Source organism: Musa acuminata, chromosome BXJ1-1 (genome assembly GCF_036884655.1).
Source record: "Musa acuminata AAA Group cultivar baxijiao chromosome BXJ1-1, Cavendish_Baxijiao_AAA, whole genome shotgun sequence".
Lineage (NCBI taxonomy): Eukaryota > Viridiplantae > Streptophyta > Magnoliopsida > Zingiberales > Musaceae > Musa > Musa acuminata.
In genome coordinates this window covers 5,894,688-5,917,236 of record NC_088327.1, presented here as the reverse complement: position 1 = coordinate 5,917,236, position 22,549 = coordinate 5,894,688, and the positions used below count along the sequence as shown (strand labels likewise).

Genomic DNA, 22,549 nt, shown 5'->3' with positions numbered 1-22,549 from the left:
ATAGTTCAATTTTTTGAAGTACAAATAATTGTGGTGATAAAATCAGTTTTTTTTTACATTTTTCATTACCTAGTTCTACTTTTCTTTTGTGATTTTAGTAATTTGGTTATTAAATCATGGGTTTGTAAAAAAATTGCTTCTTTAGATAATTTCAAGATACTTCCATTTCATCATTAGCACAACAATGCCATCAAGGCCATTTTTTTTATGGTTTGATGTGGAAATTATAGAGAGAGAATGAAACATAGGTGGAACGGTGGATACTCTTAGATATTGTATCAAGAAATGAAATTCTATGGAGAGTTTGCTGCTCTAATGATCATTGTGTGATGAGTTTTGGGAGCAGTTCTTCTGCTAATGATCACTGTTGCTATTACACCTTGTTGGAAAAGAGTCTCTTTTTCTCTCATACACTAATTGGGTGCCACACCAAAAGCTGTTATCTAACTGGTTGGAGCATTAAAGGTCTACAGTGGGATGTGAGGAGGAATCTTGTGAGCAGTATTTGGTTTGCTAACTAGAATAGGATATATTCTGGCATCACCCACGTGACAATGGTCAATGAAAGTTAATATCAAGCATGGAGGATCGAGGTTGACACGGCACACAGCGTCGACGTGCCATCTCGGGCTCAAACAGGATGATCGCCTGCCCGCGCTAACCTGGGTCATGCAAGATAGCATCACATGGCACAAAGTCGCTCCGGAAAGCTTACAGCGACATTGCGCGACACAAATCCATGCTGCTTAATCGGTACTCGTGTGGGAAGTATAGGTCGGTCGCTCGAGAAACCGATCGCGTACGATCGACTCTTGCTTGTAGGTATAAAAAATCGACTTCTTAACCGGCGCCAAGAGGCATTCAACTTCCTCTTACTCCACTCAACACTAACTCAAGTTTCAGAAGGGTTGAGTCGAAAAATCTCTCTCCTGACCTCAATGTGTGTAGGAGCCTGGAGACGAAGAAGCAAGTTACACTTGAAGAGAGAAGATTGCACTCGAGAGACGAGACTCAAACTCAACCCGACCTATCGCATACTAGTATATGAGTTATGTTTTGCTCATATGATTATATTTAAATATTTCAAAATTACACAGTGGAAATATAAAGGATTGATTATTGATTGAATTATGTAATTAATCTACTAAGATTATTATATATTGATATTATTTTGTGTATATTATTTAAATTATAATATAATAAATTTTTAAGGAGTTATTAAATTTATTGAACGTCATAATTATGGTTTGGAATATGTAATATTTGTCATGTGAGTTGATTATGAATTAATATATATGCAAATTAATTATGAATTGATTTATATAATAATTATTTTATGGAAATTATTTTATTTTGGTTTTGGCTTTGTATTCTTATAGAAAACATAATATGTTGTATCATTTTCCCGATTTGAGTGTTGAAAACACGATTTAGGATAAGTATAGGGTTCTTCTATTTATGCTATGCGTATTACCGTAAAGAATATATATTGCAATGGATAAATAATTAAGATGAGATTTGAATCTAAGATTTTATTATAATTACCTGTAAAAACTAAGATTTTTAGAATTTTAATTTATACAAAAAATCTAAAAATTCCGAATTCGACGCGATCAGCAATTACTGCAGCCGGAAAGATTGAAGATTAGGCTAACGTGTCATCTATTAAGTGGCCAATTACCCTGTTTCGTACGTGTTTTGTAGTAGCGATCCTTCGACGGTGGTAAGTAGCACAGTATCTCGTTGTCGAATCTTCTGGAAGGTCCACATGACAGCGCAGCGATGCGAGGAGCTCAAACATCCTACTAGTTTTACTTGTCCCCGTTCGAAGACCGATGGGAGTCCAACGCGAGTCGGATCTCGGAACGCCGCAGGAGATCGCGGGAACTCCTCTCCATGGAAATCTTAGGGTAAGAATCTTACCACGACGCCGTGCCATCTTTATTATTCTCGTCGTTTTCCAAATCAATTGTGGTCGGTATCAGTGTGATTTGATGCCGTTTTCGAACGATTTGAATGCTCTTTTTCTCAATTTATTTCTCGTCCCGATTAAGAAGGATTTGATTCGATTCGCTTTGCTTCCACGAAGCGGAAGGTCTCCTAAGAAAAATTTATCCTTTTACAAAGATTTCGGAGGCATCGGTTTCAACTGTCGCTCGAGGTGGGGTTCTCTTTCCACGTCGAGAGCTGAATTGAATTGATTCACGGAATATTTGTCTCAATCGGAAAGATTTGCGAGCTTTTTTCCTTTCCTGTGAAGATTTGAGATTCTTTGTTGGGTTATTGATCTGTAGATTACCCTTTTTTAGCAGTGCTGAAGCAAATTGATTGCTACGGATCGAAATCCGTAAAACATTTTAGAAAGTTAGGGTTTTGATCAATCCCTTTGGCGAGGAAGAGAATTCTTATTCTTTGAAGGATTTCTCCCCAGTTTGGACTAATTTGGGTGTTCGGAAGAAGTAATCTTACGAAGGAAGTGGAGTTCTGCTGCTACTAACAAGAGATTGGGAATAAATGGGGAAAGGAGGAGGTTGCTTTCCGAGCAAGAAGAAGCAGCCAACGGTTGCCTCTGATCAGGCCATCACCATTGCGGAGAGGAATGCTCCCCTTCTCACCGAGGAGAAGATTGAAGGCAGCGAAGAGGTCGTGGAACCTGCCGGGCCACCGGTGGTCGAGACCAAGGTCAAGATCTTCATCGTATTCTACTCCATGTACGGCCACGTCGAGGCCCTAGCAAAGCAGATGAAGAAGGGCGTCGACGGCACTGATGGTGTAGAGGGTGTCCTGTATCGTGTTGCAGAGACACTCCCATCGGACGTCTTGGAGAAGATGTACGCTCCACCGAAGGATCCGTCAATTCCAGAGATATCGGCTGCAGAGCTGGTTGAAGCGGACGGGATACTGTTCGGGTTTCCGACGAGGTATGGGTGCATGGCGGCTCAGATGAAGGCATTCTTTGATTCTACAGGGCAGTTATGGAGAGAACAGAAGCTTGCAGGGAAACCTGCCGGGTTCTTTGTGAGCACTGGGACTCAAGGTGGAGGGCAAGAAACTACCGCGTAAGACCATCTCTGCCATTTTTCTTTCTGTTTCACCTTAATGTTATTCAATATGTGATAACCTGTCTTCTTCATCGCAGTTTACTTGGCCTATGTTGAATTAATTCTATGCTGGTATTTTATGATGGATAACTCAGCATGAATCTATTTTCTTTATTTTTCATTTGCTGTTATTGGCTGAAAGATAAATGTTTTCAAGTAGAGGCGCGAGAAAAGGACTGGAGCAAAGAATTCCCTATAAACAGGAGAAATACGATTTCGAGAATTATAGGACTTTTACTAACTTGAGGGAAAGTACTTTTACACCGAAATAGTTGGATTAAGGGTTCTTTGTGGTTGTGTTGGTGGTGTTGTAGGTTAGGACTGTTACTTGGTGAGATCACTGCAATCTCTGTTCTTCTGGCATCGTTCATACATAATTATTTATTTTTATTAGAAATGCCTACCTTCACCTATGAGGAAATATAGTGATGTGAAAGTTAACCATCTTAATCTTTTGTGCATTCAGGTTCATCAATGCACTGTTTATGAATTGCTATATAACCTGTTGAATGAAGAAGGTATTTTATCCTGTGATTTGTTGTATATAGGGTCACTTTTTTAATCTTCTTTTTGTCTACCATCTTCAAATCCAAGATTATTCTCTTACGTCACTGACACCACAAAGAGGGAGAAAAGAGTGCATGAGCTTTCGACTGTTCAACCTACTTACTTGTGGTTGTAGGTAGCTGTTTCTATAAATTTTAAAATGTCAAGCTTCATCTAGCAGATAAAGCAGTCACATTTTTGTTTGTAGTTGCAGACTGCCAAGAAAAGAAATACACTACACTTGGTAAGACCGACTTAGAAAAAGATAGTATTGAATTTGGCGAGCCCATTTAACAATTAAAAGAGTTGTTTTTTGGTTGAAACTAACTACATATTTAAACAAATAATAGCATGATTTCAGTAACCAAGAAATGTTCTTTTTAACTATGCATGCTCAATATTTTCCTTTAATGAGATATGCTGAGAAATATTCTTTGTATCTGGATTTTCCCAATTCCTTTTGTATATTAATTTCAGTCTTGTGTAGCTTTTTTACTTGCTTCAGGAAGCTTTGGTGATAAATAGTTCTTAATTATTTCTATCTGATTGCTTTCGCTAGTTAATCTTGAAAATTATTTTGTGTGAATGGTTAATAAGTTCTTGTCATCTTTACATATATAATGCAAATGGCCAGGATGTAAACCAAAAGATTCTCTTTTTTTCTACATGTTATATATCTTCATTGTTACAAGGAACTTAATATTTCAACAAGACAAAAGTTTAAATCACATACAGTTTAAATCTTCATTGACAAGGAACTTAATGCAGAAGCTTAATCTGCTCTGGCCCTCACAGCAGCTTTTAAATGAACTTACTACTTTCTTCTCTTTTCTATAAGCTTGGTTAGATTGATGTCTATTATTTTACTTCTGTAGTTGGACTGCACTCACCCAATTAACCCATCATGGCATGCTCTTCGTTCCTATCGGATATACCTTTGGAGCTGGAATGTTCAAGATGGATGAAATTAGAGGTGGATCTCCATATGGTGCTGGTGTTTTTGCTGGGGATGGAACTAGACAACCTAGTGAAGCTGAGCTTTCTCTTGCTGAGTACCAGGGCAAATATATGGCTTCGATAGTCAAGAAGCTGGTGCATACATGATTTATGTGCTCATAGTTTCTATTACCTGATTGCATATTTCCTCATTGTCCCATTCTAAGACCTCTGTTGTGCTATATTTTTCTGCTATTTCTTTTTATTCATAAAATAAGCTCTGCTACTTCGGTTTTTCTTCTGGTGTCAATTGTTTGCTTCTGTTCTGTATGCGATTATTGTTTGTGTCCCAAAAAATGTCATATATTTGACATAATAAGCTTCTGACATCTTTCCTTTCCATATGCATGTTTTCTTGGGGCATGTTTTTTTTGCAATAAAAGAAATATATTAAGATGTTATCGTTCTCCAGTATGTCCTATGATACAAGATATTATTTTCTTGGGGCATGTTATTATTTCATATGCTATGCAAGTAGTTCTCAAGTACTAAAACAGCTTAAAATCAAAATTGGAGTAGCAAAAAACATTTGCTTCCTATTTGCCTGTCATTATCCTCATCACATATTGTATTGATTGAGAGTCTTGAATGCAGAAAAAGTAGTCGAATGCCTGAGAGAGGGACGAGTTAGGATGGGAAGGATACGATGATCTAATTGTGATTTGCAATTTAGCTTGCAAGTGCGACAGAAATGTTACATTTTAACACATTGTCATAAGTTGAATTGCATGTATAAAGTGAGATACGTATATGGTCTATGGCCGGGTCAGATCGACCGAACAGATCCGTGTCCCGCAATCGAATCTTTGGACTTTTTTTGCCTCAATTGACTAAAACCCCCTTACAAATACACAGCGAGTGCAGCAGACATTTTTCTAAAACCCTATGCCCGCACTCCCGCGTTCGATCCCCTAAAGCCCGATGGCGTCCCGCGGCGGTGGCAGGGGAGGGGAGGTGGTTACGACGAAGGCCTTCCCGCCAAAGTTGTAGGCACAGTTGTGAAGGAAGGGTATTAGGAAAAGAGTCAGCACTAAGAAGGGGGGGGGGGGGGGGTGGTGTGAATTCTTACCTCGGTTCCAAAAACTTCGTTTCGATTAAATCCGTTTCCGACGAAAAATCGTTTCGTAAAAATAATAACTTTGAAAGTGTAGGGAAGAGAGTATGCATAGTAAAACAAGTAAGGAGGTTTGCAGTAAAGATTAATTGCACAAATAGAAATGTAAACCAAAGAACATACCAATTTTATAGTGGTTCGGTTATCGTGACTTATATCCATTTCGTCGATTCCTCTTCCGTCGAGGCCACCGGCATCCACTATCGATCTTCCTTTAATAGATGAAGATCAACCTCCTTCTTACACCCCTCTTATCCTTTTACCTGATTTAGGAGACAAGCATGATAAGCACTCACTCCTCTTTTAAACTATTTTAACACTTAGAATTTTGAAGAGGAGGATTCTCACAAGAGATTACAACAACGTTTTTGCCTTTTTAAATTCTCTGTGCTTGTGAATCTTAACTAGGGATGAGAGGAGTATTTATAGGCCTCAAGTTGATTCAAACTTGGAGCCTAAAAACATCTCATCCTGGCTTTCTTGGGTTCAGGCGGTACCACCGCCAGTGTCAGTCTGACACTGATATTACACTGGGCGGTACCATCGCCCAGTTTGGCGGTACCATCGCTTGGCATTGGGCCACTGGGCGGTACCACCGCCTGACACCGTCTTGAAGACTGTGTTACGACGGTGCCATTTCTTGGGTCATTGTTTGGGCCTTTCATTGGGTCCAACACAATCCTTACATGGGCCCAACTGGCCCATAATTGGGTTGGTTCAATTCCAATCCCAATTACATGCTAACTACGAAATCTAAGACATTTTCTAAGCTAAACAAGTCCGTAAGTCTAGTTTTTTCCGGCGATCTTCTGACGATCTCTCGGTAATGTTCCAGCGGACTCCCGACAAGCTCCTGGACTTCATGACGATCTTCTTTGCGAGTTCCGATGAGCTTCTCTGGCAAGCTCCGAGACTTCTCGACTGGTTCCTGCAGAACTTCCGACGAGCTCTCGAACTCCCAACGAAATCACGTTCTTGATTTCGGGAATTCATTTTGCTTTATGCCTTGCTATCGTAGTTAATCCTGCACATGTAAAACACACATCGATTTAGACAATTATTACTAAGCTTGAATCATGTTGTTCGGTATGTCATTGGTCCATCGATGCTTCGTCTGATTTTTTGGCGCATCGTCCTCTCTTGCGGCCTATTGCCCAATCGGCCAGTTGACTCCGTAACTCCGATATCCTTGGCGCAATATCCGTTCTTCTTGGCCCGATGCCCGCATCCATGGCTCGAAGCCTTTTGTCGATACGTCGACCGATCCTCTAACCCGATGTTCAATCTTCTGACATGTTCCTCCGGCCCAACAGGATTCTTCCAGCTTTAATTGTCTCATCCTGATTGAAGCATCCCGCGAACGTAGATCAAATCATAAACACTTATCAATTGGTTTCATCATCAAAATTCGAGATTCAACAAAGGGAACGTCATCACGAAGCTCGCGAATGAAAGATACCTTACTTAAATACCCCGATATACTTGCAGAGAACTAGACTCGGATTGGAAAGGTCGATGAGATCTTTGGTCCCATAAACGAAACTGTAAGCCCTTTGTTCAATTCGACGAGTCCTTTTGTTAGTTCTGCAGTTTGCTTCTTTAGTTTGATAGTCACTTCTCTATTGTTCAGTATTTTTGGATCAAAATGTTGGAGGGGATAATTGCGACTTGGTACTTACCTGGCGACAAGTTATATATCGACTCTGCAAAGCTGTTGCCATTGACACGTTTTCTCCTAAAGCCAAAGTATGACAACTCTTCTCTTTTCTCCTTTTTGTTGCTTACTGATCACCAGTTTGTTATCTCAGCATGATAATGTTGCAATGATTTCATGGTATGCTGCATTTCATGAATTAAACATTGAATTTTATTTTATTGTTTAGCATGCCAAAGCATGCTGGTGCGTTCCCTTCCTACATAATTAGCTGGACTGACATCCTTCTGTCATCAGGGCGGTTAGGTGATTGTTTTTTTGTTGTTTTCGTATACTACTTTGATTTTTCCCCATGTGTTCACCGTGAAGAGCGGGTGTGTCGAGTTATCTTTTGTGAAGAAACCTAATGTTTCTTGACTTGTATCCACATTTAAAGACACAAAGTTACAGAACAAGTTTCCTGTTTGAGAAAGAGTTGCAAGTAATGAGGTGAGGCGTTAAAGTGAGTAGAAACTGAAGAAAGTTTTATGAGGGAACTTCACTTGGTTCTTATGTTCGCCCCATCCTGATTCTGTCTAGCTTAAGAAAAGGAAGAGGATGCCGGACCTTCTTTTGGGAGCAGGAAGGCGAGTCGTCGCATTGACCCGAGTGATCTAGGCACTGCCAGTACAAAGCACTCGACACTGTACGATACTCTTCTTCTCATCCAGAACAGATCCATAAGGAATCTCATCAGTAAGTGGAATAGGCTTGTGATTTATCCAATCGCCCCGATCTTTCCAATGATGATGATCATCCCATTTACCTACTTAGTGTTTAGTACTTCTATTTCCAATTTCTTAGTAATAGAGTTGTTCGTTCATATAATCATATTTATTACTTCACTATCAGCTCTGTTCATATAATCATATTTATTACTTCACTAGCTTCTCTGTTCATATAATCTCATATTTATTATTTGACTATCAACTATCAGCTCTGCTCTGATAGTAGGAATCAGATAGCAATTGTCAAGACATCCAAAGCCGCTGGCTCCAGTGCATTGAATCAAATCATGGGTTGGGGGACAAAGATCATTTCGGAAATATATGCAGACATTAGGTACCGGTGGTGTGAAGGTGGATTGAGTGATTTGTAATAGTTGCAATAGTGTATCTGTGAAATTTGTCGACGTATATATATGTTTCTCTTTTTAGTGTTGTTATCGATTTTATAGGTACCATTATGTCGAATAGTGATTGACTCTACTTTTAAATTTGCTATGAGGAGTTTAGAGATCAAAGATGGGCCAGCATTCTCGAGGTAGCTCCTTACGCAATTTGACATTGCTGATGACAATTAGCTTCCTATATGGAGTTCTTACACTTTGTAGTTGTTATGCATTATTAGTAATTGCGTAATAGCACATGTACAGAAGTTTGTATTTGTTAATCTTTTTATCCAAATTATCGTTTTTGGTATAAGACAAGTGTGTTTGAAAAATCAACATCAGTAGGACTATAAAATTTGTTGGATACCTCGATGTTCCCAAACAAGTCTACTGGTACTTTTTTTGTTTGACTTGGATTTAGCTCGTTGAAGATTACAGTAAGCCATATTGAGGTGGGATTCATTTCTTTTATGATTCAAAGCCAGACATAGCCTAGTTGGATCGTTTGTGCTTCCTAAAGGGTCTATTAAAATATATGTAATATAAACACCTAATATATTTCATCCTCTATGGTTCTAGTAGTTGTTGATCCGATGAAAGAAATCATCCTATTGGTATAGTAATTGTCATAGTCATGAAGTGAATTAAGAGCTTTGGTAATTGCAAGGAATTGGCGACAAGCTGCTGCCAGAGGTGGTAGTGATCATGCCACCTGAAAGTTTGAGAGAACATGCCAATGGTCAACAGAGTAACAGTTGACCGATATCGTTTTTTATTAGTAGAACATTTTATGTTGAGAACTAGAATGATACCTACACTATTATACACTTTATCCAAAATGAATGCCCTTTTAATCATACATTTTATCTTTTACTTCTTGGATGTAAAAGATATCTTTATTAGATTTGGTGGGTCCCCCTCTTCGGATAAGGAAACCCTACAAAAATTAGCGTATGCTGCTATAAGTGGCGGGCACACGGTATTCTTTAGTAAAAGGCGAAAGAATAGTTCGCTCTGTGCTCGCCACGCAGCTGAGTGATCTCAAACGCCCCGAAGCCCCTCATATGAACCACTAGCGAAAGCGAAATCACCGGCAATCAGTCGATGTGGGACTATTCTTCCCACTACACCAAGTCTTTCACTGGTTATACGGTAGGATTTGCAATTAATATGGATCAATGGTATTGCATGAACCCGTGTTTGGAGCACTACCGGCCTCTAAACTCGGATTACCCCTCTGTGGTGTCAATTTGGCCTTTAGATGATGTTATTTGTTGTCGCAAAAGACGCGAACACTTGGAAACATATTATTATGACGCACGGTGTTGAGAACCCCTTTCCTGCTATTATCCACGTCCAACAACACAAAGATATTACCGCCCACCCAACGCGCCACGCAAGCAATCGCGCACTGACGCGTGTCCTTCTCACCACGTTAAACTCATCCAACCACGCGGTCTAGACGAACCCCCGGATAAGTGCGTCCCAACTAACACCCGGACCCGAACCACATAATCCAATCTAATTAATTAGCTACCCTTATCTCTATTCTAATCGGATGCCGAGGAGACCCGAAAGCTACTTTGACTGGCTGAATCAACCTCCGAATAGATTCCACGCTGCTCGCGTCCCCCACCGATCTGACACCTGGAGCCCACGACCTCGACAGACGATCCACAGTACTCTCGTTCAGCCATTGGTATGTTTAGTGTGGGTCCCACCTGTGTGGCCAATGGGGATTGGCGTTTACCTGCGTGCTGTTTAACTGCGCTCGGCTGAGGCTGATATCTCCAACTTGATGATATCACTCAATGAGGTGGCATCAACAATTGCCGTTCGCTGAGGAGGCAGAAAGCGAAATGATCACTGCAAGTAATCCCGCACGTGCGAAATTATGTGGATGATAGTGGTAGTCCTTGTAATTAACGCCCAAACCCGGGCCGCTTTAATTAATGTGCACACTTGTATGGGTCTATAATTACGCGAGGAAGTGCTCAGTCTTCCGAAGCCCTGTCGTCGTCCCCAAGGGAGCGAAGAGAAAGCCCGATGAAGCACATATTTAAGATCAAGCGGCACCCTCACCGATCCAACGAGATCCCCTCCCCATCCCCCGCCGGCGGTGCGGGGGCGACATCGGCGCCCCCCGCCTCGGCCGTCTCCCCCTCCTGTGCCTCCGACCACCGTGCCGCGGCGGCGCCCGCGCCACCCTCCCCGGCCGAGCCCCCTCGGTCGGCCGCCGCCGGGGACGACCGGCAGGACTACTTCTCGTCCGAGGAGGAGTTCCAGGTGCAGCTGGCGCTTGCGATCAGTGCTTCGAATACGGAGTTCACGGGCGATCTAGATGGCGATCAGATCCGCGCCGCGAAGCTGTTGAGCCTGGGGAGGGACCGGATCGACCAGGATCGGGAGGAGGGAACGGCGGAGTCGCTGTCGCGGAGGTACTGGGTGAGTTCTTGTCTTTTGATTTTGATTTTGGATTTGGGGTCGAACCTTAGTTTATTATCTCGAATTAGGGTTGACTTTTGTGGTTCATCAACCAAGGATTTCTCCTAAGCTAGTGAGAGCTGGGAGATTGAGGGTGGAACTTGGACTCTGGTTCTTAAAAGACATTAGGGTTTATCATCCTATTTTTAGTAAAGGGCAAACTCCAAATTCTTCGATGTCATCATATTCGTCTGCCCATCTTCGTTTGTTGTCTTGTTCTTAAATCTATATAACTAACGGTGGTATCTTCCCTTATGGAAAGGGGGAAGGGGACATCGTGGCTTCTAGGATTCCTTTTTATTCTTTTCCTCCATTGGTTCACTTTTGGAAATATTGACTGTGTGCCGCATCCAGGACTATAACGTGCTTGACTATGATGAGAAAGTTGTGGATGGGTTCTATGACATTTATGGGCTCTCAGGCAATGCTGCAAATCACGGAAGGATGCCATCACTAATCGAACTCCAAACTAGCATTGGGGATTTAGGTTTTGAGGTTATTGTAGTCAACCGTCCAATTGACCCTGCATTAGTAGAGTTGGAGCAAGTCGCACAATGCATTTGTTTAGGCTGCCCTACTGCTGAAATGGGGCTGTTGGTGCAAAGAATATCTGAATTGGTTATGGAGCATATGGGCGGTCCTGTGAGGGATGCAAACGACATGCTAACAAAATGGATGGAGAAAAGCACCGACTTACGAACCACACAACAGACAAGTTTGTTACCAATTGGTTGCATAAGAGTAGGGTTGTCTCGGCATCGGGCTCTACTGTTTAAGGTTAGTTTATCTGTTCTTCGCTTTTGGCAACTCTTGGTGGTATTGTTTTTCCCTGTCATGAGTTACTTTATAGCTGCTTCTGGGATGAATGTGCATTCTGGAACCCAGTATACATCACATAAAAATTATTGCTTTGTATTGGCGAAGGCCTTTGAAGGAGTTGATGTTATTGTGGAAGTATTATAGATGGGTACAATTTCATAATTACCAACAAAGGTATAACCTTAGTGGATTTCTGCACATTGACATGTAACTTGTAAGCTTAAAAAGAGTTTCTGGAACTGGATAGAAATACCATTGCATGCCAAAATCATTGTAGCATGTAAGCATGCAACTGGAATTTAGTTCAGGAGAAAGTTATCTTAAGGTTCCTTGATGGATGATTGTTTTTTCTGGGTTCCTAGAGTTGTATGGATGCATCACCTTGTGAAGAAAAGGTGTGTGTCATGCCTTCAATTTTCAAGAAAAAAAATGAGCTAAGTTTTGTTAGATAGGCATTATTGTAGCACTAGAGTATAAAAACTATTGTTCGATGAACTTGTCAGTAAGGGAACTTTTTCCTGATGTGGTCAGTGGCGCTCTATTTATATATATTTTTTTTCAATAATCATATGGGATGGTGTCTAAAAAGAAAGTCCCGTTTTGGCTTTAGGATATATTGGTAAGACTTATTGCCTTATTGATCCTCAATCCTATCTGGTTACCACAACATCACAATGCAGGTTCTTGCAGATAATGTTGGCATTCCTTGCAGGCTGGTTAAAGGGAGTCACTACACTGGTGTGGATGACGATGCTGTCAACATAATAAAGTTTGATGCAAGGTTTATATTACTTACATTTATTGATCTTTCTATTCATTAAGTAACAAGGTGGAGGCATATATTGCCTATAACTTCTATAATCTTTGTACTTGAAAAACTAGATCGGTATTTACTTTAAGAATGAAGCTATTGAGAAGTATAACCTTTCGCTTACAGTATCTGAATTTTGACTTGATTTTCTGTTTGGCCCATGCAAACTTTTCTTGAACTTTTTCACTGCTCGTGCCTGTTTCTTATAGACTCATACCCATGTTTCTATTGCTAGCATTGTTGTTTACATTCACAATCATATCTTTTGTCTTGAAGCTATGGGAGCAGACCATGCATTTCTAGACACTTCATATATACTCATAAACAGAGGCAATAACTAAGGGACATAAGAGTAGAGCTGAATTCTCTTGGGTCTGGAAGAAGTCCTTTTCTTGGTTCTAGTTTAAACTTAAGCTGCAGTTTGAAAATTTCTACATGATAATATTATTTGGTTTCATTTTGTAAAAACTTTGCTGATGATGCAGTTTTGGTCCTTGATCATAAGAAAATCTTTTACTTGTTTCCATTTTTATAAATAATTGGCCAAACAGGCCTGTATGTCGTAAACTACAGCCACCGCATTGCGGCATGGATATTTTCCACCTTGGCATTTCATGCCTTGATGTATTAGGGATCTAAATGGTACTATTTTGCTTTCTTAGATTTATTCTGGTAATCTTAAATGAATTGACTGGAAATATGGCTGCTACATGTAGTCTATATATATTTTCTATTAAAATTGCCATTTCAGTCATTAACTTATAGATGTGTTACAGTGCTAATTGTAATGCTAATCTTCTTTATTAGGGAATTCTTGGTTGATCTTATGGCTGCTCCGGGCACTTTAATTCCAGCAGATGTACTTAGTTTAAAGGACACTTCTTACAAGCCAAAAGCAAGTAGGAATGTGAGCCCTTCGACAAGCAAACCAGAGGATGACCTTTTCAAAGTTGAGCGATTACGTGAGGTGCATAACAATGGAAATGAAATTCCACTCTTGGATATGAATAAGGTGCATGATAAAAGATTAAGATATGAAAAATCAATTGTGATTCCTTCAGTTCGAAGTGATCATAATGGAGAATCATCTACAACTAGTGGATGTACTTCTATGGGAAATACGAGTTTGTGTATGCAAGACCAAGCTGATCAGTTTACATCTTCTACCAGTGCAACTTGCTCAAAGCAAAAAGCGATTGTTGTTGCTGAAACGGATGGTGATAATATGGGAAAAGGAAAGGTCAATACAGCATTTAATCCACAAGATTCTGTAGGCTCAACAAATCTTTTTGCTGAGCTGAATCCTTTCCAGGTAATTGGAGTTGACAAAGGTGCTCCACATTTCAAAACTACCGACATTACAAATAGTGGATATCAAAGGTGCAGGGAAAAAGTTGCTCTGGGTCCTGGAAGGTCCCAAGTTCCATTGGTTTGGAAAGGACGTTCTGCATGCAATGAAGTTCCTAATACGAAGCATAATAATTTTGTGGAGGAGTCAATTCCGCAGAGGAATTTTGTACTGAAGTCACCATCTCCAAAAATGCCCAACTTAGCTGCAAAAGTATATTCTGGAGGTTTAATTTCTGGTTCTTCTGTTATTTCAAACTCTAGCGGGGCAGTTTCTTCTGAAAATCAAACTAGTGATGCTTCTCTAAATATGGGCCATTCTTCCTCGGACTATATTAAATCAGGTATCGCTTCAGGGAAGAACCTTAATCATGAAGTACACAGACACCGTCTTGATGTTGAAAAAGATCATTCACTTGTCTCCGAAAAATATCTAATAGATGACCATGCGTGTCAACTAGTTTTGAAAAACCGCCAGTCACATGAACTGAAGGGACATGGGAAACATCTTAAGGAGAAACATGATCCAAAAAATTGCTCTCGTGATAGATATATGGAAACAAGTATAAGCTCAATTGAGCAAGGATCTTCAAGTTCACAAGCCAGGCCAAGTCAGTTTGATCCAATGCTAGATGATGTGGCTGAATGTGAAATCCCATGGGAAGACCTAGTAATTGGAGAGAGGATTGGATTAGGTACTTCTTGAACCTTTTGCAAAAATTTGAACGTATTCTGTTCTAAAAAAAACTCATGCATAGTTTTTAAATGGAAAGCTTCTACAGAACATTTGTGGGCTCTCTTTTCCAGTTGGTTTAGCAATGTACATTTTGTTTTCTTACTAATTTAGCTTTTGGTAAAAGCTTTTCTCCGTAGTACATGTTTTAAGAATTGATGACTTGTAACTTTTGATTTTTTCCTCATGAATAGGTTCATACGGAGAAGTATATCGTGCAGATTGGAATGGAACGGTGAGTTGTTTTTTGTGGCACAACAGTACTAATTTTCACAAATAGCCTGTGCTTAAAGCTGATAAAAAATTTCGAGTGAAGTCTAAAAACCAATCATATCAAATTTTGTTTGGAAAGATGGGAACTTTCATTGTGTTAATCAGTTTGTTTTACTTTATTTTTGTTATTTTTATCAATTTTGCTATTGTTAATCTGGGCTTTTGAAAAAAATTTTCTTAGTATTGGCAAAAACTGGACCTAATCAAACACTGCGTAAGGTGTTCTACAAAAAAAAAATTTATCATAAAGGCTAAGCATCCAAACTTCTCTGGCACCACGAACTTCATCAATATCCAACTCATGTGCAAGATGAGAGTTAACCTGTATAAGGTGGATCTTCTCCTCCAAAGCTGCATTTAGTTTTCAAGAAGTTAATTCATGAGCCTGACGAAGCAGACCTGCCCAGTAGCCTGGTTGTCTCTTTGTAGTAGATTCAGGAGTTTTGGGAGTCTGAGGGAGTCAGGTTTCAGTGGAGACAAGGAGGGGGAAGGGGAAGGGGGAGAGGAAGAAGGAGATGGGCTGGAGCTATGATGAACAATTAGGACATTGATGAGTTGCTTCACTGCAACCTGCTAAAAAATGGACATATGATAGAGATTTTTTTTCTGGAACCCATTCACACCCCAGGCAGGGAAGACTCACTAGTGAAAGCATGTTCTCTTTTCCTTCAAATAGGAAGCATTCAATATGGGTTATGGTCAGATTTAGTTTAGTTGGTAAATAAGGCTTTTAGCAGTCTATCAGTTGCGAACAGTTAGTTGAGATTTTTAATAGGGATGTGAACACTATGGCTTAAGTCATGCTTATAAATATGTCAGTTGACATTTATTTGTTATTGTGTTTAGTTGTATATACTCCAAGCACAGAAACAAGCAAATGTTGCTTAGATTATTGAGTTTGGTGTATTAAATAACATGCATGTGGTTGGTTTTTAATACAGGAAGTAGCTGTGAAGAAGTTCCTAGACCAGGACTTTTATGGGGATGCTTTGGATGAATTCCGAAGTGAAGTATGTGAAAAAGAATTCTGAAACTCATTGTTTCTCATGCTTGCTTGCTGAATTTTGAACCTAAAATGGAAATGGGTAACTTTACTAATTTGTTGTCTAGGTTCGGATAATGCGCAGGTTGCGTCATCCAAACGTTGTCCTTTTCATGGGTGCTGTAACTCGTCCTCCTAACCTGTCTATTGTTTCAGAGTTTCTTCCAAGGTAATACATAGGTTCTTTCTTTTTTATGTGTAGGACAGGAACTTGTATTGAATAATTTAACTTTATATGGCTAAATTGTTTTGATTGGTCATTGAAATTTACAACTGATATCCATTTAATGTTTGATCTCTTTTTTTATTTTCTTAACGAGAAATGCTCATTAAGTGAATGTTACACATCAGGCCTGTAGCTTGAATGTTATGATGATCCCTCCAATTGGAATGACCTTGTTTTGTTTTAGATGTTATATAAGATCAATTTGGTTCACTTTGCTTATCTTAAGCAAGTGGACTGCGATGCATAGTAGAACTATACATGTTCCTTTTCTACATATGTTGAATGAAAGCATTTTACAAGACATGTGGTGATCATACTGTGTTTTTTACTTTTGCTGATCAATTATATAATTCCTATTTATGTTATACTTAGTCTTCAAATTTAATTGCTAAAATGCTTGTCATTTCAATTGGTTGCTAAGTTTGCCACCTTGCACTTGATGCAATTGTCCTTTGTTTTTGCGTTGTTCAGTTGGTTTTATTATCGCTTATTTACTCATGTTAATCCTACACTAGTGTGCTTGATCTCCATAGGCAACTTAATATTTTCACAATTTATTTAGGACTCCAGTAACTATGCTTTTTTTTATCATGTGCTTTTGTTCATTTATTTGCTTATAGGTTCAGTGATTGAAATCTTCTCGGCGAGGGTTGAAAAATCTTTGTGATGTAGATATGGTGCTATGCTAGGCACGCACACAACTATTTCATATTGTTTGGTGATTTTATTTTGGCACACCATGGTTTAAGTTTTTCTTGGCACATGTATGCCCTCAACTATATCTGTGAAATACAAACTCAAACTGGCATTCTAGCTAACTAAGATTTTTTTAATGTGGCCAAGTTGTTTTACTGATGGGTCAAAGTTGGTTCCATTTGGAATAACTTGGGCTAGCCAAGTTGTGAGTCGCTTTTTTGGAAAAAATTCATTGTGAGTTTCCTTTCTATGAAGGAAACTATTGAGCCTTTCTATGAAGAAAACATATGCTTAATGTGAACCTGACTTGACCTGACAGCAGCTGAAAGTTTCTTAAATTGGACCCAAGCCATCATCCCATCGGTCATATCAAATGGATCGGATCCCGGGTATTGAGTTGACAGCAACATTGCTGTCACTACTGGTTATGGTATCTGTGCTGATCTTAGCATAAGTCAACATTGTGCATTAAGTGTTGTCAGAAAATAAACATGGCAAGCCATCTCATGTTGGTACCAGAACATCATGGTACATCTACACAAGATGGCGAAAATTCTCAAAAACTCAAAATCCTGCTTAGAATTGTTGTTTTGACTATTTCTTAGATCTATTCTTAAGTATTGTCATATGCAACTTGTTCTGGTGAAATTTTCCTTTTTGATTATTTCAGATGTTCTTATTCTTTGCATCAAACAAATCAATATCTCAAAATGTCTTGCTAAACTCTTGTAGAGACATCTCTGTTTCATTGAGTGAACACCAAGCTAGAAAAGATGAGGACAGTTAGGAGAGTTTGGTTGAAGCAATTTTCTTGACAAATGAATTGTTTTGAAATTGTATATGCTTGTTTCTTTTAATGCTACATATTCTCAGTGCAGCTAATATTTCTTCTAGTTAGTTTTAAGATTATTTCTTTTCAGGTAAAGCAAATTCGGTGCTGGAAGTTCATTTTCTTTAAAACATCACTTTATCAGCTTTAGTTGAGATTTACTCTTGCATATGTTTTCCTTGATTTTTTTGTTTAAACAATAATATGACTCTTTTGAAATTGAAATTTCAGAGGCAGCTTGTACAGGATTCTTCATCGTCCTAATTGTCAAATTGACGAGAAACGAAGGATAAAAATGGCCCTTGATGTGGTACAACTGCTGAATATTTGCATTTCAAGTGTCTTGTTTGAATAAATTCTGTAGTTCTTTTAATGATTTTTGCCCCTTAGGCTAGGGGAATGAATTGCTTGCACACCAGTGTACCTACCATTGTCCACCGGGATCTTAAATCGCCTAATTTATTGGTCGACAAGAATTGGACTGTTAAGGTATGCAATAGTCTTATAACCATATTCTCATTTGTAATTATCTACAAAATTATGGTGGCTAATTTTCACTAATTTAAATGGCTCAAGTGTATCACCAAATGAATGGGTTCAAAAAACTAAAACTGTAGCTCTGTTCATGTTCTTTGTCGACAAATATTCATGAGCAACTTGGTCATCACAAACTGTGGTGGTTATGTTTACTCTTCCATGTTTTTATTCTGAAATATTGCTTGTTGCATTTGTTATCTTCATTGGCAGATTATTTATTGTCATAACTTAGTCCACCTTAATTCTTGTTATTAACTTTGTCCACCTTAATGCAAGCTTAGATATCATCAAAATCCTAGACAGAATTCTAAATAAATTAGATAAATAAGAACCTTAAAACCACAGATGGGGCTTTAAATAGCTAAATGAGTATCTTTCTCATGTGAAAAATATGTTGCTTGTAGAAAATAGTTCAGCCACATGACATGGAATAACAGCATTTGAATCTCAAAATTTCAGGTTTGTGATTTTGGGCTGTCACGCTTGAAGCATAGTACATTTCTATCATCGAAATCCACAGCTGGAACAGTAAGAAACTTTTATCTTTGTTGCTTTGCTTATGACTTTTAAAACTAATATTCGAATTATCATATCCAAACAATCTCCAACAGTAGAATGTCATAAGATATATATGCATAAGCGAAGGACACAGTTCACCACATGCTGCATTTCTCTGTGAAACAAATGAGATATACCTGTGATTGACAGCAGTTGGATATCATGATAAGAGGCAAAAGTAACTAAGGAGGCACTTGTAGATGCTCTTTTACTTAACAATTCGTTATTAATTACTATTATTACCTCTGTTTCCTTACTTTTTTGTTGTTTTGATCTGATAGCCTGAGTGGATGGCACCAGAGGTGTTGCGCAATGAAAATTCCAATGAAAAGTGAGTTTCCTTGTCTAATATTGTTAAATTAATACATGCTGCAGCTTTAGTTGGTACCTTTATCACAGATTCTGCAAGAAGCATTATGTAATAAAAATTACTTTCCCATATCTTGAGCCACAACTCAGTGATATTTTGCTTTTGAATAACCAGTTCATCATTTGCTCTTGAATAACCAGTCCATTGCAAATGCATATAGATCAATTCCATCTGCACTGGTCTAAAGAAGAGATGAAATTAAATTTTGGCCATACGATCCCGTTCTTAATTCTTGGCAAGTATGATTATGTGGACACAATTAGTTTGTAGCCTTACCTAAAGTACCTATTCTCTTGGGTCAAGATGCAAGATCTGCCAAGGAAGTGGTATCAAGGCTTTGTCAAAAGTAGCTTAAATCAATGACAAAGCAACATATATGTATCCCATGACAAGTGTGGGATCAAGCAAAGTTGTAATCCATCTTATTAGATTTTGGACATATTCCAATCAAACGACCATTATGATTCATGGAATCATAGCTTGAGGGTAAGTAGATCTCAGAGAGAGAGAGAGAGAGAGAGAGAGAGAGAGAGAGAGAGAGAGAGAGAGATCGATTGGACCATTTGAAATTGGTTGGCTCTGTGTATCATTTCATGTCTATATCGGTTGGTACATATATTTTTTTTTTTTCATTTACAAATTCTAGCATAACCATGAAATTTTCATTTGGTTGGTACATCGACAACCAATTTCGAGCAATCCAGTTCGATTAGATTAAAAAGTCTATTTTTTTTAGTTTAATCTTAATAAACCCTTAATACTTTAGGGCTCATGAATGTAAGCCCTCTATTCATGAGCCCGCGAGCCCTCTCCTCCTCCATGATTCCATCGCCATCCCCACCACCGCTATCTACTGCTCATCCACTTGCCATGTGCTTGTTGCCTCTTTTCAAGTACTTCTCTTCCTTTGCCTCCTCTTCTTCCTTCGTCTCCTCCCCTTCTTCCTCCTTTCTGGCACATTGGTGTGGTGCGTTTTGGCATAAGGATTCATCTCGGTTCGGCCATGGACTAATACCCAAAATTGCAGTTCCTTAGTGTGACATTGTTGCAATGTCATGGTAGGTGATTGAACATCTTGATGGATCATCACTGTATGTGTGAAGCTTTTGAACTTTAAATAGGTGGTGTGGGTGCCTGCAGGCTGTTGGAGTATATGCTACAGTCTTACCATGGTGGACTCTTGGTGATCATTCTTTCAGGTGGTAGTTCTTTAACCCTTACAGCAAATATGGGAATGGAGAATATTCCTTTTCTTCTTATGGAAGATTTTCAGAGTAATCTGTTCCTAGTGTAATTCAAAGGTGGAGACATAAAGTTTAACAACTTTTATAAAATATGTTGACATAATTACAGAATAAGCCTAAATCTAAATCCCAAGTATTAAGTGGATACATGATGGTCTATTAAAGTAGTCATACTAAGAGCCATCAAATCACTTAATGTTTCTTATAAAGCTTTCTATACCTTTAATTAATATAAAAAATTTGCCTCTTCTAATTGATGCATGTAGTTCTTTTGACTTAATGATAAAATAAACCATGTGGTACTTAATCAAGTTCTGTGTCAGTTTTGGTGTAGCAGATATATTGTAGGAAATGATTCTTGTATTGGTTCTCCAACCATCCACCTCAATCATGTAATCAATGTGGAATTTTGTAGGTGCGATGTCTATAGTTTTGGAGTAATCCTGTGGGAACTTGCAACGCTGAGGATGCCATGGAGTGGAATGAACCCAATGCAAGTGGTTGGTGCTGTTGGGTTTCAGGAACGACGACTTGACATTCCAAAAGAAGTTGATCCCCTGGTTTCAAGCATCATTTGGGAATGCTGCCAAACGTAAGCATCAAACTTGAAAATCATATTCCAACCTTATTTTGTTGACCTCTAATGTTCTTGAAGATCATGAAACCATGCATTAATTTTAATGCTCATCTTTATATTACTACCAGTAGCCTAAAACTATTTTTCTTTGAGTGGATTGATATGATCCTATTATAAGATGTATCCATAATGCTGTGGTATGGATTTTGTAATCCATTCTGTCCCATTTATCTTAGCTACTTCGAAACACTGCAAACTGAATGGTTTTTCTTGCCAGGGATTTAAGCCTTCTGTCCCAAATAGTTTAACCACATAAATTTCAAGCTTGGTCTGAACGGTTTCTCTTGCCAGGGACCCAAACCTGCGCCCTTCATTTGCGCAACTGACAACTGCTCTGAGGTCCTTACAGCGGCTTGTCATCCCCTCATACCAGGAAACACACAGCCCTCCGGTGGCACAAGAGATATCTGTAAACTTGACACCTTGAGCTCTTAAGAACTGTGCATAAGTATATTGCGTAACCTCAAGAGTTGGATTTGGCCATAATCGGCAGCCACTCCAAAGCTTCTTTTCCATTTTTTTGGCAATCATTGTAAAGTGGATCATGTTTATAGCAATGCCAAGTCGAAAACCTTGTGTTTTGTAAATGGAACTACCATCTATTTTTCTTTCTTTTTTTCCTCTGTTCCCATGTCCGCCTAGCCGGAAACCGGCCAGCCGTAGAGGGAAACACCAAACAACGGATACTTTATTCAATAGCGCCCTTGGTTGGAATGTAATCGTATCTGTACTCTTTTTACGATAAAACTGTGACATCATTTACAATGCAAACTTTGTGCTTTCTTGCATTGCTTACTGTATTAGTTAGCATTGATTTTAAACAGACGACTGAAGTATGTTGACATCACATACAGAGGAAAAAAGATCATACTTTCAGTTCTTACTTGGAATCCGTTTCCATATTACCAAGTGTAAAAGTGTGATGATTCGATGCTGAAGGAAATATGTTGTGTTTCCGCTGCTTAATGAATTTTGCTTTTGTGAGACTTGTTGATGTGTAGCAATGTAAAGACAAATTGTTCATATCATGTATGATGTTGAACCAGAAAAGATTAGCCAAAGAGTTCTTTTCTACCAATCGTGAAAATGAACGACTACTTCTCTTTTTATCGGATGATTACACAATATACCTCGGATCCAATTTTCTTGTTTCATTGGCATTTACTGTTTGATGAGAATAGTATTACAGAATCATTTTGTAGAATTACTTTCGTACATCTCTGAAGAATTCGTAGATAATGTTTTGTAAAACAATTACTTTTCTGTTTTCGCTTTCGTTGAGCTCATGAAATGATTCAGTTCAAGTCGAGACTAATTTACGGAAAAGAAACTAATCTTAAGGAAAAGATAGAGAAATTGCCGATATCATTTGAAACCAAAAT

The 22,549-nt window shown here is 38.8% G+C and overlaps 2 protein-coding genes and 1 non-coding gene across 5 annotated transcripts; 2 read left to right on the top strand and 1 right to left on the bottom strand.

Moving 5' to 3' along the window:
* Positions 1-1,775: 1,775 nt before the first annotated feature.
* On the top strand, positions 1,776-4,879 carry LOC135628968 (probable NAD(P)H dehydrogenase (quinone) FQR1-like 2). Of its 3 annotated transcripts, none has more exons than XM_065136115.1 (3): positions 1,776-1,910; positions 2,313-3,059; positions 4,523-4,879. In XM_065136115.1, exons 2-3 carry the CDS (start codon positions 2,515-2,517, stop codon positions 4,749-4,751), a joined length of 774 nt encoding a protein of 257 aa, XP_064992187.1. In that variant the 5' UTR covers positions 1,776-1,910; positions 2,313-2,514; the 3' UTR covers positions 4,752-4,879. The 3 variants fall into 3 exon arrangements, with proteins under 3 accessions (XP_064992187.1, XP_064992250.1, XP_064992117.1); XM_065136178.1 differs by having other exon boundaries at positions 1,778-1,910; positions 2,432-3,059; XM_065136045.1 differs by having other exon boundaries at positions 1,778-1,910; positions 2,310-3,059.
* Positions 4,880-9,479: 4,600 nt separating this feature from the next.
* On the bottom strand, positions 9,480-9,594 carry LOC135592640 (U5 spliceosomal RNA). Its single transcript, XR_010479170.1, has one exon. It is a non-coding gene; the product is annotated as a U5 spliceosomal RNA (small nuclear RNA).
* Positions 9,595-10,559: 965 nt separating this feature from the next.
* LOC135628925 (serine/threonine-protein kinase EDR1-like) lies at positions 10,560-21,955 on the top strand. The gene is made up of 13 exons (XM_065135952.1): positions 10,560-11,006; positions 11,400-11,822; positions 12,545-12,645; positions 13,483-14,717; positions 14,950-14,990; positions 15,970-16,038; positions 16,139-16,239; positions 18,053-18,131; positions 18,212-18,310; positions 18,818-18,886; positions 19,198-19,247; positions 20,946-21,122; positions 21,459-21,955. Exons 1-13 carry the CDS (start codon positions 10,608-10,610, stop codon positions 21,592-21,594), a joined length of 2,979 nt encoding a protein of 992 aa, XP_064992024.1. The 5' UTR covers positions 10,560-10,607; the 3' UTR covers positions 21,595-21,955.
* Positions 21,956-22,549: the final 594 nt, after the last annotated feature.